At 43.1% G+C, this 15781-nt stretch overlaps 1 protein-coding gene and 1 long non-coding RNA gene across 8 annotated transcripts in view; one reads left to right on the plus strand and one right to left on the minus strand.

Annotated features, from left to right (window-relative positions):
- The first annotated feature begins 1704 nt into the window (after positions 1-1704).
- The window catches only part of Kmo (kynurenine 3-monooxygenase), a 31769-nt gene continuing 17692 nt past the window's right edge, over positions 1705-15781 (plus strand). For 2 of the 7 annotated variants that reach the window (XR_005492281.2, XM_039091046.2), the window contains exons 1-5: positions 1715-2030; positions 8076-8145; positions 8466-8563; positions 9837-9926; positions 14374-14422. Coding sequence is in view for 6 of the 7 variants with exons in the window: in XM_039091046.2 (XP_038946974.1) it covers positions 1977-2030; positions 8076-8145; positions 8466-8563; positions 9837-9926; positions 14374-14422 (361 nt within the window). In the remaining variant the exon portion in view is untranslated. Of the gene's footprint in view, positions 2031-8075; positions 8146-8465; positions 8564-9836; positions 9927-14373; positions 14423-15781 lie in introns of all 7 variants that reach the window. The other 5 variants (XM_039091044.2, XM_006250325.5, NM_021593.2 and 2 more) reach the window with 5 other exon arrangements.
- Positions 10943-11908, minus strand: LOC134481597 (uncharacterized). Its single transcript, XR_010057293.1, has 2 exons — positions 11690-11908; positions 10943-11215 (listed from the first exon to the last, which is right to left on the minus strand). It is a non-coding gene; the product is annotated as an uncharacterized LOC134481597 (long non-coding RNA).

Below are 15781 nucleotides of genomic sequence, written 5' to 3' on the forward strand. Positions count from 1 at the left end.
CACATCTCTTTTAAAAACAGAAGTGAATTCCACCGATCCAGCAAATATGAGCTAACCAGAGCAAAGTGTGATAACAAGAAATGTTGACCCACCAGGGGCAAAGTCAGGAGCCCAGAACCTTCCAGGGAAGACTATAGTAAGCTCCACACAAAGTACCAGAAATACATCAAGGTTTCAGAACAGTGGTAACATTGGGAAAATAGTAATATGGTTGTAAAAATTAACCAGCCAGTGCTACAGGACAGAATGCAAATGGATCTTCAGAAGCATAAAGCTGAGGAAGAAGTCGGTTATGAAACAAAACACGGCTTAAGAAATAGCCTATGGTAACTAGAATGCTTGTTTAACATGAATGAGGCCTGGGGCAGCAGGCTACTGGAAAGCTCGAGATATTTTCTTCTTTGGGCTCTGTGAAAGGCACGTGCTGTGCAGGAAAATATTGTATTGTACATTTATTCTTGAGCACTTTATGTGCCATACTCCTTAATCTTTATAAAGCTTCTAAAAAGATACAATTTTCTTTATATTGATACTGAAGTTAATTGAAAGGAAAATTGGGATGGGAAGGGGTGTGAAATTTGCTAACATTTACATTGAAAAGAATAGGAATGAAGAGGAAGGGAGAAAAAGAGACCAAGAGGGAAAGCAAGAAGTTAGCACAGAGAGAGGGCAAGGGAAGGAGAAAAGAAGATAGGAGGAATAGGAGGACGAGAAAGACGCAGGGGGCTTGGAGAGGACAGGTAATCCACACAGCAAACCAGAGCTCCCAAAGAGACAGAATCCACGGTATTACCCTTCTCTGTTTCCCCTTGCTAATGTCTTTAACTTCATGCCACGTGATATATAACCTACTATAAAGACCCAGCCGTTTTCTAGCACCTCTAACATACCCTCCCCCAGGGGGCGCTATCGAGTGGCGTTTCCTTCCAGTGTGTTCTCATCAGAAATTGGAAAAATCCAATAGATTTTCATTTATGCTCTTATTTTTTTTTTAAGATTTATTCATTTATTATATATAAGTACAGTGTAGCTGTCTTCAGATACACCAGAAGAGGGCATCGGATCTCTTTACAGATGGTTGTGAGACACCATGTGGTTGCTGGGAATTGAACTCAGGACCTCTGGAAGAGTAGTCGGGTGCTCTTAACCGCTGAGCCATCTCTCCAGCCCTTTTTTTTTTTTTCTTTTTTTCGGAGCTGGGGACTGAACCCAGGGCCTTGTGCTTGCTAGGCAAGCACTCTACCACCGGATGCTCTTATTTTATATTACGATATGACCCAGAAAAGAAGCACAACTCAGGAATAGGCCTCCAAACCAAGTACTCTATGCCTCAAATGAAATAGAGGTGTCAAAAGTGATTAGACACCCTCACACCGCACCCTGGAGTAGAGATGCAGGCTGTTCGCCATCTCACCCACGGCAAAGCACGAGCTAGATTCTAAAAGTCTTGTGCAATAAAAACAAACAAAGAGAAACTCTGATCAGCCCGTTACACAAATCCTGCTCCTATTAGGAAAGCAGAAAATGTTTCCTAGTAGAGACGGCTAAAGGCAACAAGCCCACGAGGACCTTTCAGGTCAAATTTGCTGTGAATCAGGTTCTCACTCTCTGAGAAGGGGAAGATGCTCAGAACCTCAGACAAGTTTCATTCATACCCGTATTTTGAATGAAAACGAAACTGACCCATGCGGTAGAAAAAGAAGAAGAAAAGCCCCAAGGCTGGCTATTTAAAAAGAAAAGGTGTCTTATGCATGACTGGGTTTTTCAAATTTTGGTTATCGCAGTGAGCTGTCTCCAAGAGCCAAGCTGATTGGACTTTGGGCTTCTAGTGAGTTAAACACTATCAGAGGAAGTGAGCTTTGACCAAACCTTGCTTCTGGCTCACAAAGGCTCTGGGCTTCTGGCAATAAAAAGATCACAAAACATCAGCATGTAGTGCAGAGAGTTCCTACCTGAGCAGAGGTATTCTGGCAGCAATGGCATCGTCGGACACTGAAGGAAAAAGAGTGGTTGTTATCGGTGGTGGTTTGGTAAGACTGTTCAGGCGCTTATCGTTCTTCACGTGTTTTATTTTTATTATTATGATTATCTCACTAATGATTGTTCATTGCGTGTAGATTGGTGATCCTAATAGTTGAACCCTTTAACGTTTAAATATATTTGCTATAAATATGGTACTGCTCTTTATGACAGTTATTAATGCATGGTGATCACTGATATTTCCATGTGTGCATATGTCCAGTACTAATCATGTCTCTCTACCCTTCTACACGCTTCCTTCTCCCACATCTCCTCAGTTGCAAATTTTTAGGTCTTCTTTCTTCTTCCTTTCTCCCTCTCCCTCTCCCTCTCTCTCTCCGTGTGTGTGTGTGTGTGTGTGTGTGTGTGTGTGTGTGTATGGTATGTGTGTGGGGAGTATGTGTGTGTATGGTGATTGTGTGTGTGTATAGTGAGTGTGTGTGTGATGAGTGTGTGTGGCATGTGTGTGGTGAGTGTGTGTGTGTATGGTGAGTGTGTATGTATGGTGAGTGTGTGTGTGTGTAGTGTGTGTGTGTGGTATGTGTGTGGTGAGTGTGTGTGTATGGTGAGTGAGTGTGTGGTATGTGTGTAGTTTGTGTGGTGTGTGTGTTGTATATGTGTGTGGTATGTGTGCGCTATGTGTGTATGTGTGAGTGTGTGTGTAGTGAGTGTGTGTGTGTATGGTGTGTGTGTGGTATGTGTGTAGTGTGTGTGTGGTATGTGTTGTATATGTATGTGGTATGTTTGTGGTATGTGTGTGTGTGAGTGTGTGTGCAGTGAGTGTGTGTGTGTATGGTGAGTATGTGTGTAGTATGTGTGTGGTATGTGTGTGTGTATATATAGTGAGTATGTGTGGTGTGTGTGGTGAGTGTGTGTGTGCATGTGTGTATGTAGTGAGTGTGTGTGTGGTATGTGTGTGATGAGTGTGTGTATGTGTGTGATGAGTCTGTGTGTATGGTGAGTGTGTGAGTGTATGTGTGTGGTGTGTGTGTGTGAGTGTGTGTGTGTGGTGAGTGTGTGTGTATGGTGAGTATGTGTGTATGGTGAGTGTGTGTGTGTATGTATAGTGAGTTGTGTGGTGTGTGTGTTGAGTGTGTGTGTAGTGAGTGTGTGTGTGGTATGTGTGTGATGAGTGTGTTTATATGTGTGATGAGTCTGTGTGTGATGAGTCTGTGTGTATGGTGAGTGTGTGTGAGTGTATGTGTGTGGTATGTGTGTGTGTGTATGGTGAGTGTGTGTGTGTGTGTTTCCCCCATAACAGAAAATATGCAGTACTTGTCTTATGTATTTATATTTCATTTGTCCTGATGTCCTTCAAAATCCACTCATTCTTACTGAGATAACCTAAGACACATTCTTGTTCTTAAATAACAGGATTTTATTCTTTTATATGGCTAAACATTACTCCATTGTGCGTGTACGCCATATTTTCTTCATCTGCTTCGCCAGCAGCTATTATGACAATAAATATGGATAGCAGCATTTATTTTACATTGTTCTTTCCAGGAGCTATATTTAATATCCACTACATGGCCAGGTGTTTGTTCTCTTTTATCATTTTGGCTCAGTATTTCCTAGAAGATAAAATAAATTTTACCTTATTTTGCTTCCAAGAAGACTTTTTTAGAACAGGAATGTGTCTCGGGTCATTATAATAAAAAAGTTTGTCCCACTCTAATTAATAAACTAACTCAGCTCTCTCTGATCAGAAGAAAGGGGTCAAGACATGTGAAATCAATAGTCTTTTAAAACCTATTAGACACTCACTAGCTACTCCAATAGGTAGGAAATAACCTACTTGCTCACCCAAATTACTTGGCTGTTCCATTGACAGGGTGGTAAGCGGGCCCCTTACCTCTGTCACTCAGACCTAGCAAGATGGGAGATGGCATTGATTTTCCCTCTGTGGGGAGAAAGAGGAATGGGAATGTATGTACCCCCCCCCCAAAAAGCTTATTTTCAAGAGAATTTTAATTTTCCAAAAGTATTCCAATTAATTGAAATCATCCCAGACGCTCTTTAAAATTAAAAATATAACCTCTCTACAATCCGGCTTCACCACTTCCCAGTTTATACCTGTAATAATCCAGTCTGCTCGCTGTTAGAGAAACCAGCATGGTCACGTTCACCGCTGCAGCACTCCCAGCAGCTAGGTTATAGTCTGTCTGTCTAGCCACCAGAAGATGATTGGATAAGGAAAAGGTCATACACACAAACGCAACGTGCACACAGGTATTACTCTCCCACAAAGAATACTAAAATTGTATGGCTCGCAGGAAAAATGGATCCGGCAGGTCCTTTATTACATCTGATTCTAAAGAAACAGCTACGGTTGCCCACATCTGTAATGCTAGGGGCTCAGCAGGGCAGGGGAGTGAAGTAACGTTGAGGTTTACCTGGAGGACAGTAAGAGCCTGTGTCCCAGCAAAGCCAAGCCACCCAGAGCACTCAGGAAGAGCATCATGTGCTGTGGACCTCAGGCTTCAGGCCGGCCTTTATGCCAACTCTCTCCTATCAAATTGTTGGACAAAATGAAGTGTAAAAATTGCTGCCTGCGTGGTTTAAGTATGGATAAAGGAGTGGGCCTTCTAGGGAGGAGAAGGGCAAAGGAGAAGGAACTGAGAGAGTGGAGTCAGCAGCGAGCTTTCAGGGCAACAACACAAACACTCCCTGCTAGGAGTGGGTCTTGGCGGTTACTGTTTGTTGTCAGGACAGCCCTCTGATGAAGGGATAGGACCAGCCACTTCAACAGGATGGGAAGCAGCCTTGGCCAGAGCTTATAGCAGCTTAGAAGATCAGGGAAGAGAATGGTTTTAAGTTGCGCTACGGCTCGGGCGTGGCGGGGGTTGGGGGTGGGGTGGGGATTTGGAGGAAGTCTTTACCTAAAAACAAACAAACAAAGCATACATCCTCAGGCTTTTTATGGAGAATGTCTAGGGAAATTAGAGAGCCAAGACCAGTTCGAAAGCTGCTGTACGTCCATGACTTACTCAAGGGTAGCAGCAATGATGGAAGGGAACAAATCTGCCTGATTTTAGAAGGTGCAAAAGCGGGTCCATTTTCTGTAGCTTTCTCCCCGAACAATACTACGACCCTACCTTCACGGTTAAGTTGTTTTCTACACGTGCCCTGAAGGTGCTCAGTTTTCCTTGCTGAAAATTTTGTTTCTGACAGCGAATTTCCAAACACACACCCCAAAAAGACACTGCTCCTGCTGACTAATTGGCTTCTAGGGTTACTGCTGCTCGGTGACCTTTCAGAGATCTTTCTACCCTGAAGCCAGTGTTAACTCAGCAGAGGGAGCAAGTAGAGCCCAGAGCCACAGGAATGTCGGCCACCACACAGAGGCTCGGGAAACCCTGCTTTCCTCCGTTTCCTCCGGGCTAAGACTAGATCCTGAGTGTTTGAACTCAACTCTTTTGCATCCTTCACACCGAGGTCTTTACATTACTCTCCACCTGGACGTTCCTAAGGTCAAAACTGGGTCACTCAGAACTTCCACTTTCCCTGAAAGAAACATTTTTGACCCATTAAAAACAACCCACACAACTCATGCAATCTCAGGTCAAGGTGTTACTGATACGTACGGTGTAAAGGACTTGCTGTTAGTCTCCCTTAGCGCTCTGGTTTTATTAACACTAAAAGAAATCTCAATTCAGTTTCTACTGGCATTTTAAATCATGTTTTGCAGATAAATGAATTTCTTTTGTGATTTTTTTTTTCATAACGTGTATTTCATTGTACTTCCTTCTTGCTCCTCCTTCACAGGGTGACTGCCCTCCCTTCCTCTTTCCAGCTGCTACCCCCCCCCCTCAGAGCTCCCTTTTCTATGTAATGTACATATATTTATATGCATATGTATATAGCATACATATACATCCCATTTGCCCTGCTGGGTCCCCTCCCCCTTTAGACCTCTTCCTCCCCACATACAGTTCCCTTCCTTCTTTAACTCCCCCCCCATATTTAAGTCTGCCTTTCACATATGAGAGGAAACATGCTGTTTGTCCTTATGATTCTGCTTACTCCACCTGATATAACCCCCTCTGACTCCACCTATTTTCCTGTAAGTGTTATCATTTCACTGTTTTCCAGCTAAATAAAATTCTGTTACATAGATGTACCATATTTTCTTTTTTCTTTTTTCTTCATGTAGGTTTTTTATCATTACATTGGTTCTTTAACAGTTTCACAGTGTGAAATGCATACTACTTACACTCTCCTCACCCTTTCTTTTTTTTTTTTTAAAGATTTATTTTATTTATATGAGTGCACTGTAGCTGTCTTCAGACACACCAGAAGAGGGCATCAGATCCCATTACAGATGGTTGTGAGCCACCATGTGGTTGCTGGGAATTGAACTCAGGACCTGTGGAAGAGCAGTCAGCGCTCCTAACCACTGAGCCATCTCTCCAGCCCTCCTCACCCTTTCTAATTTCCCTCTTTCTTCCCTCCTCCCTCTTCCTTCCTCCTTCCTCCCTCCTCCCTCCTCTTTCCTCCTTCCTCCCTCTTCCCTCCTCCCTTTTGGTTTGGTTTTGCAACCCGTTTAGGGTAACCAGGCCCTCTGTATGCCCGCTCATTTTGCTTCCCACTCTTTGCTCTGAGGTTTCTCCCTGTCATTCCATTCCGAGGATATCCTAACAGTACATGGTATGGACTTTGATTGGATGTGGAAGTCTTTCTTCCTTTGTTCAGGAGGCCAAGGGACACTTTTGATGTTTCCATGAACCTTCCTCCATCTTTTAAAGTTTTACATGGGCTTGGTTTCATCAAAGAAGTTTCAACTCTATGCCTTGTGCCTGCCTCTCTCTAACAGTCTTGGTGGGTTTTTGAAGTACTTCACAGAACCCAGTCTTGCTAACATGCAAAAAAATGTATCCCACACCTGTCATTTGCTACCTGCTTACTATTTCAGGTCCTTGGTGACTTGATCTAAAACTGCAGCATTCATTCCTCAACGCCCACGTCCCTATGGGAGACTGTTTCCTAACTGTGTCCAGGCCTCTCTCCCTGTGGAGAGCTGTGCCTTAACAAAGCTGCGAGAGTCGTGGAGTGACTTACGTGTTACATTTCCACGTTATCTTCTTGTCTTCTTAGTCACTTTGCCACCTAACAACTGAAGACGACACTGACAGTCTTTCCAGATTATGCACTTTCTAAGGCAGCTGAGAAGAGGAAATGCATTCAGAGCGTAAAGCCTGCACCCCGAGCCAGCTCTGACAGCTGAATACTTGTTTGTGTTTCCATTTTAGCTTCATGAGAGCCTCAATTATGCAGAACTGGAATTCTTTAACATACGATTGTGACTCTATTTGGAGAAGTCTCTCAGAGTTACTTTTTGTTGCTGCTGCTGGTTTATTAATAACGAATAAGCAGACACCAGTCCCCTTCAATACAAGAACTAATCAATATATTTCAGTGACTTCCACTGACCTCTTCTTCCTCATTCACTACAACATTGCCATGAATATTTTCCATTTTAATGTATACTTTTATCATGACCATATCATATAACCATATGTTAATAAATATAATTATTATATAATTAATTATATATACTTTATATGTAATATATAATTTTAATTATACACATACAAACACACACTGCCCACATTTTTATATTATTTCTGTTTGCAAGTTAGATACCTCACTATTTAAAGAAAAAAAGAAAGAAAGAAAGCCAAACGTATTTCTACAACAACACCACTTAATGTTGACTTGATCCGATTGTTTAGTTTTCTTTTCTTTTTCATTACTGGGAATTGAATTATTGGGTAGTATTCCCAGTCACCTTTTGATATTGATTGAGACAGGCTGCTCCTAAATTGCCCAGGTAGGTCTTGAACTCAAGAACTTCCTGCCTCAGCTAGATTACAGGCTTGCATAATCAGGCCCAGATAGTGTAACTGGCCTTGCCTCTCTTCTTGGGCAGTGGCTACAACAAAGTCAATAGAACAGATGAACTAACATATCTATCCATACAAAATATTGTGTTTTCCATCTGTGTATGTACAGAACCAAATGAAGATATGAAAAAGATGATTTTTGATTTCTAGGTTGGAGCATTGAACGCGTGCTTTCTCGCAAAGAGGAATTTCCAAGTTGATGTGTACGAAGCTAGGGAAGGTAAGTTGGTAATAGAAAATGAGAGAGAAGTTTCTAATTCCTTGATCTATTTCTTTGGATTTTCTGAGTAAAAGACAGATGTTTTGATAAAAGCAATTGAAGATATAAGAGCTATCAGAATGTTTTTTTAAAACTTCAGTAGTAATTTAATCGAATACCAATATACACTTGGTATTTTCTATCCGTGAGGTAATGAACCTTTCAGTTTGATTCTGAATTGAGTGGTTGCTCAAATGCCAGGATTTGTCCGCTCCTTAGCATCAAGGAGCATCAAGACATGAGACGTCTGTGCGACATGGACTCTGCTCCCTTGTTTTTAGATATTCGAGTGGCTAACTTTATGCGTGGAAGAAGCATTAATTTGGCCCTTTCTTATAGAGGACGGCAGGCCTTGAAGGCCGTTGGTCTGGAAGATCAGGTACATTGTTGATGCAATTTTCTTTAAAAAACGTGTGTGTGTGTGTGTGTGTGTGTGTGTATGTGTGCCTATGTGCATTTGTGTGTGCATATGTGCATGTTTGTATGAGTGTGTGAGTGCATATGTGTTTGTATGTGTATATGTGTGTATGTATTTGCATATGTGTGTGTGCTTGTGTGCATATGTATGTTTGTGTGTGTGCATGTTTGAATGTGTGTGTGTGTGTGTGTGTGTGTGTGTGTGTGTGTGTGTGTGTGATATGTATCCCTGTGTGTCCATGTTTTTGCTGGGTGACCACGCCCATGTTAGTACCTACAAATGCTAAAAGTGTTGGACATCCACTCTACCATGCTTTTTCTTATCTCCTTGGGTCAGGATCTTTCCCTGGGTCTTAGGTTTGCCACTGGGGTGGTCCTCGTGCTTACACACCAAGCCACTGCCCTGACCCTCATTCGTTCTTTTGTGAAGATGATGACATTTGATGATTTTTCAACAGTCCCACAGCATCCACTTTATCCTGATTTGAAACATCATTTGACGCCAACAACTTACACATGAAAATTCATCCTGCGAAAGCTTGGAAAGGTGCAAATCCGAGAAGCTAGTGAGCCTTTAGCACATGGAGGGTGGAAAGGCTTGAGACGTGGATAGGGTAGGGTATAGACATGACACTACAACCCCAGTTGATGTCATGCTTCATGCTGGGCACTTATAAGAAATGGATCTCTGATTGGGTAGCTGAGTGCTCTAGTTTCCTTTCAGCTGCAATGATGAAACACTCTGATCAGAAGGAAATCAGGAGAGGAAACGGTTCATCTCATCTTACAGGTTCCAGCCCATCACTAGGGAAGTCAGAAAAGAAACTTGAAGGCAGGGTTGCTTGCTATCTCATGAAATATTACCTGTGACCAGGGAAACACATCCAAGGAGATACAACAGAAAGCATGGAGGATCACAATTTCTCTCCTGACAGTGACCCTCCCATAGTCATAAGAAAATTTTTTGCCCCCAACTCGGTCCCCTTTAACACCTAGCCACACCCTATAGTCTGTGATATCTGGTTATAACCAGCTAAACATTCCTTTTCTTCCAAGTTAGAGAAACTCTGACACACTGAGGAATGAGGTTTTCACAAAACGACTTTTCAACCACATTGAACTTCCTGAGTCCCCTTAAAGATTTTAACTGATAAATCACATTTAAGTTTATGTGTATGTAATTCTCAGGGTGGTGTGTAACACTGATGGAAATGGCTATCTCTGGTTCTTCTCAGATCGTGTCCAAAGGTGTGCCCATGAAAGCCAGAATGATCCACTCTCTCTCGGGAAAGAAGTCTGCAATTCCCTATGGGAACAAGTCACAGGTAGGTTTACATTGGACACAGTGGGCTCGGGCAATAGTTCTCCCTGAGCCTGATGCCTGCAATGTGCCTCTTGCTTGTCAGCCCCTCCTTTCTTCCCTTGCACTTACTCGGATACCTCAAGCCTTGGTCTAGACACTAGTTACTTACTTAGTTCATAGGAGATGCTCAAGCCAGAGCCCAGCCAACAACAAACACCATGACAGAAACCGGACTACTGCTGTTAATCTCACCAGGCTACTTCTTGTTCTGTGCATGACTGCTGCTGCCCAGCTGTTTGGGGTGCCCTCTGTCTCCAACTTCCTTTTCAATTAGAGAAAATTACTATGTGATTTGTTGTTGAGTATCATGTACAAGGACAACTCTGGAGCGTTCTGTGCTGCAGTTGCCTTCCCTAAAGGACCCCCTTGCCCTGGATTTGCTTATAATAGACTGTATCGAATGAACAAGAAATGCTTTCCGTGCTTTATAACTCCTGAAAAAACAGAGACCAGAGGATGATTTTTTGAAAGCAAATCTATTGTCCTGCTCTGTGTTTTTCATGCTGGCATTCATAACTGGAAGAAAATATATTTACATCTAATTATACCCTTTGAGTTTATTTCTCTGAGGGAGAACGAAGGCTTGAAACCTCCATTGCCGAAAGAGGAATCCCCAGTTTGCTTTATTTTTCTGGAGTCTTATGAAACACAGAGCTCAAGTAAGGCTCACATTCTTCTGAAGGACAAGGGACAGCCATCAGGTTCGTGGGAAGAGACGTCAGTAGAATAAGACAAGGGAAGCTTCGTTGTGTGGTATGGACAGGAAATGGAAAAGTGGTTTGGAGAAAAGGGGGAAGTTGTAGTTTACAAGAAGGCTACAGAGAAAGTCTGAAACACTTTGTAGAGATCTTAAGTCAGTAGCAAAACAGAATTAACCTGACCAGGAGGAGGAAAACCGGGTGAGACTTCATTTCTGAGACTTAAATCTGAAATGCAAAGTGTATTTCAGAGTTTTGGGGGAGGAAAGATGTAATTCACTCTAGCACAGCAGAATCTTTAGATTTATTGAATTGGATCCAGCTGCCATGCTTCATAGAAGAGGAAATAGCCCACGGACTTGTGTGAGGTAGACCAAGGACAAGATAAGGCAGCTTTCCTCTCAGCGGTGCAGCCAGGGAGCCAGGCAGCACTGCCTAGAGCCAGCCCCACTGCTATCCAGTTCACTGTCTCACCTCACTGTTCTCTTGTATTACCACGGAGCATCTTGAGGAGGCCGAGCCATCCAGTGGAGCTCACTCCAAAACGAATCATCTATCAGTAAACAAAGACGTTTTAATAGTAGTTCAAATACCAGAGAAACTAGACAAAGAGAGTGATGGGGACCAGAGACCATGGTGCTTTCTTGATTCCCCAAGAGGGAGCAGGTGGGGGGAGGGAGTTCCAATTTTAGAGCTTTCGCTACCATGGGGAGGAAGTGGTCCCTTCCCCACCTCCGCCACTATTTCTCAATTCTTGCAAGCTGAGTGACTGCTAAATTTACAGCTAAGCTCATCCTTCAGTGTCTGGATGAGTTGACATCCATTGTGTTTTAGTTACACACAAAGGCCACCTTGCTCTTTGAGAACTACATCAAGTTGCTTTGAACCACTCAATTGTTCTGCCCGAGGAAATCCAGTCATCCTTGGGACCCCAAGATTTCTACACATCTTTGGGGAGACAGCCTTTTTTTTTTTTTTTTTTTTTTGCCCTCTGCAACCTCTTGGCACCTGGGTCCCTCTCACCCACCACTGGCTAGCTTGCCACCAAGATGCAGATGTGAAATCCATCACTTCATGGGTCTCTATGCATACAACTTCCTCAAAAGAACATGCGTTGGGGCTAGGAAGAGGACCCAGAGAGTAATAGTGCTTGCTGTTCAAGCGTGAGGCCCTGAGTTCAGTTCCTTATCATCCTCTCTGGAGAGACAGCTCAGCAGTTAAGAGCGTTTACTACCGTTCCAGAGGGTCTGAGTTCAGGTACCAGCAGTCACATTGAGAAGCTCACAACCACCTGTATTCCAGCTTCCGGGAGCCCAACACCCTCTTCTGACCTCCAGGGGCCACACACACACACACACACACACACACAGAGAGAGAGAGAGAGAGAGAGAGAGAGAGAGAGAGAGAGAGAGCCCTCAATGACCAGCACCCACATAGCCAGGGGCACGGGCATACCTATCTCTCTAATCCCAGTGCTGTGAGGTACAGAGATATGAGAATCACCAGAGCTAGCTGACTGCCGACCAACTTCAGGTTCCGTGAGAACCTGAGGAACAAGGCAGAGCGCAACGGAACAGGACACTCACCACCTCCACACCCATCACACTCAAACATTACACACAAACTCACAAAGAAAGGCTGAGAGGGAAAGAGAGAGGGAGAGAGGGAATGGATCTACTGACGAGCTCGGACCATGGATGAAGCACTTCACACAAGATACACAGTTTCCACGATGTGTAAACCTGGCTTCCCAAAGCCTTCTCGGTCCTTCATCCTCTAGGTGTTGGTCTCGTGGCTCTTTCCTCCATACCTTGTCCAGATGCTCCCTGGCTTTTGGACATCTCCCTCTCCCTCCTGGCCTGCGCTACCCTGGTAACTGTCACGATACTGAGTCATACACAGAGGTGGGTGGGCCAAGCTGTGGTCACATTCCTACGCTTCTGTGTTCTCGTGCTCCCTCGGTGGGAAGCATCCTCCTCTGAAAGCACCGTGGGCAGCGAAAGCACCTACTTCTCCCTGTTGTGTTTGACGAAGTCTGCGCTAAAACTATTGCATTACCGATCTCCAATACACCGTCTAACTTGGCTCTGATCCTTGTGTTTTCACAGTGACCTCTAGGGATGAGCCTTTTAGAATGGGTGTGTACTCTGGCAGGAACGAGACTGGCTCTTGCTTCTAGGGCCATGCTGTCGGATAGTTGAAGCAGAGGGGGTGGAGAAGCCCTGGCGGCCCTTATTGGATTGATCGGTTCTATTGATTCCCATGGCACAAAAGCCCTGTAGCTCACATGAGAAGGATCTTCTCGCCGCACTGACTTAAATGAAGCTTTATAATTGGAATATTTCTTACCATCCTTTATAATGTTTCCTTGCTGTGCTGGGAGTGGAGCTCAGGGCCTTGTTCATGCTGACAAGCCACAGACCCTGCCTGGCCTTGCACAGTCTGAACACACACGAGAAGTTAGCTAGTCATTAGCAGCAAGCACGTCCCCGGCCACCATCACTGTGTGGCGACCCAGCCATCTTCATACCGAGTTTAGATTTGATTATTAAGGTCAAGTTTCTACTTCAGAACGAGAGGAAGAGCCACAGGTTAGTATTTTTTGTGTTAAGAATTATGCGGTCTCCCCTAATTTGGGAGAAAAACAGTATGCTTTAAATGGCTAAGCAATGAATTCACTCTGACCCCATCTGCGTGTGTTTGGTTGGTTTGGTTTGTGGAGACAGGGTTTCTCTGTGTACCCCTGGCTGTCCTGGAACTCGCTCTGTAGGCCAGGCTGACACAGAGATCTGCTTAGCTCTGGCTCTCAAGTGCTGGGGTTGAAGGCGTGGGCCGCCACGATCACAAATTCACTCTAACTTATAAGACTGAATTATGACGTTCATGGTCCATGATAGGCATTTCTGCTATATAAAAATAAATAAAAAATAAATAAATAAAAATATATATAAAAATAAATAAATAAATAAATAAATAAATAAATATTTAAGCTTACCATTTTATGACTTTGCCAGTGTGAAGGGGACTGAAAGCAACCCAAGATTTATTATTATCCATCAGTTTTTATTTTACTTGATTTTTGGTTCTGCTTTTAAACCAAACTAAAAATAAGACATTTTAACTAATGCTTAAAGCATCATGGTCCCTCGACACCACATGTGCATTGCATTATAGGACAGTCTACCTGCTACGTTTTACCACAAAGTCTGAAATACCCAATACATGTCATAGCGAGACGCTATCCTCACCTCCCCCCACGCCCAACTCCCACCCCATGTTACCCTCACACACAGTTTACTCTGAAATTAAGGCCTTGGAGGTAGGTATTTTTAAAAGTGCATTTGCTCTGACGTTATCAGAAGTGAAACAATGTAGCAACCATATTTAGGGAGCTCTGATGGAAAGATGCAATTTACAATGCTGTTAAAACTATGTTAATGAAACTAATCTTTTTACTGTATGAGAAAGTTTGATTTTTTTATAGTATCAAAATTTGAGAACATCTAAGATAAAATTTGAGATATTCTATTAAGCATATTTGACTAAAGGTGTTTATTATTATCATTGTCACTAGTACCATACTACTTAGCTAAATGGTTCTAAAATTAGTTTACCACCTTCAGCTAAATAGGGAATATTTTTCTTGCTGAATAACTGAGAGCTGCATTTGCCTACTGTCCAGAAATGATGTCTACTTTGTTTTTCTTGCAGTATATCCTTTCAATAAGCAGAGAAAAGTTAAACAAGGATCTGCTGACTGGTAAGCCTAATGCTTTTGCTCACAAGATTGGGTAAAGCCCATTAGAATGCTCGGCTTGTCACATGACTCACTAGGGCTTCGTGGTTGTTCCATTTTATGGGTTATAAAGAATAAGACCATACACGTTACAGAACCCATGAAAAGTAGTAGTGAGATTGTTACAAAGTCTCTCTTCGTCTCATCTATTATCTAAGTGAAAATAATTCAGTCCGTAGACGCTGCAATTCTACCACACATTATTCAGTCAAGAACTCACAGACCAGTGGGTCATGAGACATAAACTGACAACTTGCCAGGAGCTCTATCAGATGAGCATGCTGGGGAGAGAAGATATGTAGGCTGAAAGGAGGTTACAGCCTTGAGGGCTTGCCATAGTCCCTGAATGCCAAACCATGGCCAGGGACAAAGTTAGAAAGCTGTGTGGTGAAGGGAAGGGCAGATGCATGCCTGGAGGAGACCAAATAGGCTGTGTAGAGGGTACTGAGAAAGAGGAAGGGCCACGATCTCAAGATCTAGCTCTCAAGTTCATTCTCCGAGTAATTCAAGAAGACTGCTCATCAACAGAAAGTTACCAGACTGTTTAAGTATATCTGTAACTTAGGGAACCAGTGCCCCATGCCCTTGGTTACATCTCGCACCCCTGAACCTTTCACGTCTCATTAAATTTAACTCTTAATTATACCAGTTAGAGATAATTCTGAACAGATTCACTATCAGCAGAACATACCCCTCACACATTCCTATTATCCTTTATTTTTAATTTTAAAAACTTCTTTTACTTTTGAGATCATATAATTACATGATTTACATCATTTCTCCCTTTCCTTTCCTCGTACCTGCTCCTTATTCTCTCTCAAACACATAGTCTTTTTTTTCACTAATAGTTGTTACTGGTGTGTGTGTGTGTGTTTGTGTGTGTTTGTGTGTGTATATATATATAACCAAATATAACCCTTTGATCTACTAAATGCTATTTGTGTGTATGTTTTCTTTTTTATTATTTTATTTATTTACATTCCAAATGTTATTCCCCTCCCCCTCCCCCTGCTTCTATGAGAGGGCTCCCCAACTCACCTACCCTCTCTCACTTCACCACCCTAGCTTCCCCTACACTGGGACATTGAGCCTTCACAGGACCAAGGCCTCCCCTCCTATTGATGCCAGACAAGGCCTTCCTCTGCTACAAATACAGCTGGAGCCATGGGTCCCTTTGGTTGGTGCTTTTTTTCCCCTGGGAGCTCTTTGGGGGGGTGGGTCTGGTTGGTTGATAATGTTCTTTTTATGGAGTTGCAAACCCCTTCAGCTCCTACAATCCTTGCCCTAATTTCTCCACTGAGGTCCCTGTGCTCAGTCCAATGT

Source organism: Rattus norvegicus, chromosome 13 (genome assembly GCF_036323735.1).
Source record: "Rattus norvegicus strain BN/NHsdMcwi chromosome 13, GRCr8, whole genome shotgun sequence".
Taxonomy (NCBI): Eukaryota; Metazoa; Chordata; class Mammalia; order Rodentia; family Muridae; genus Rattus; species Rattus norvegicus.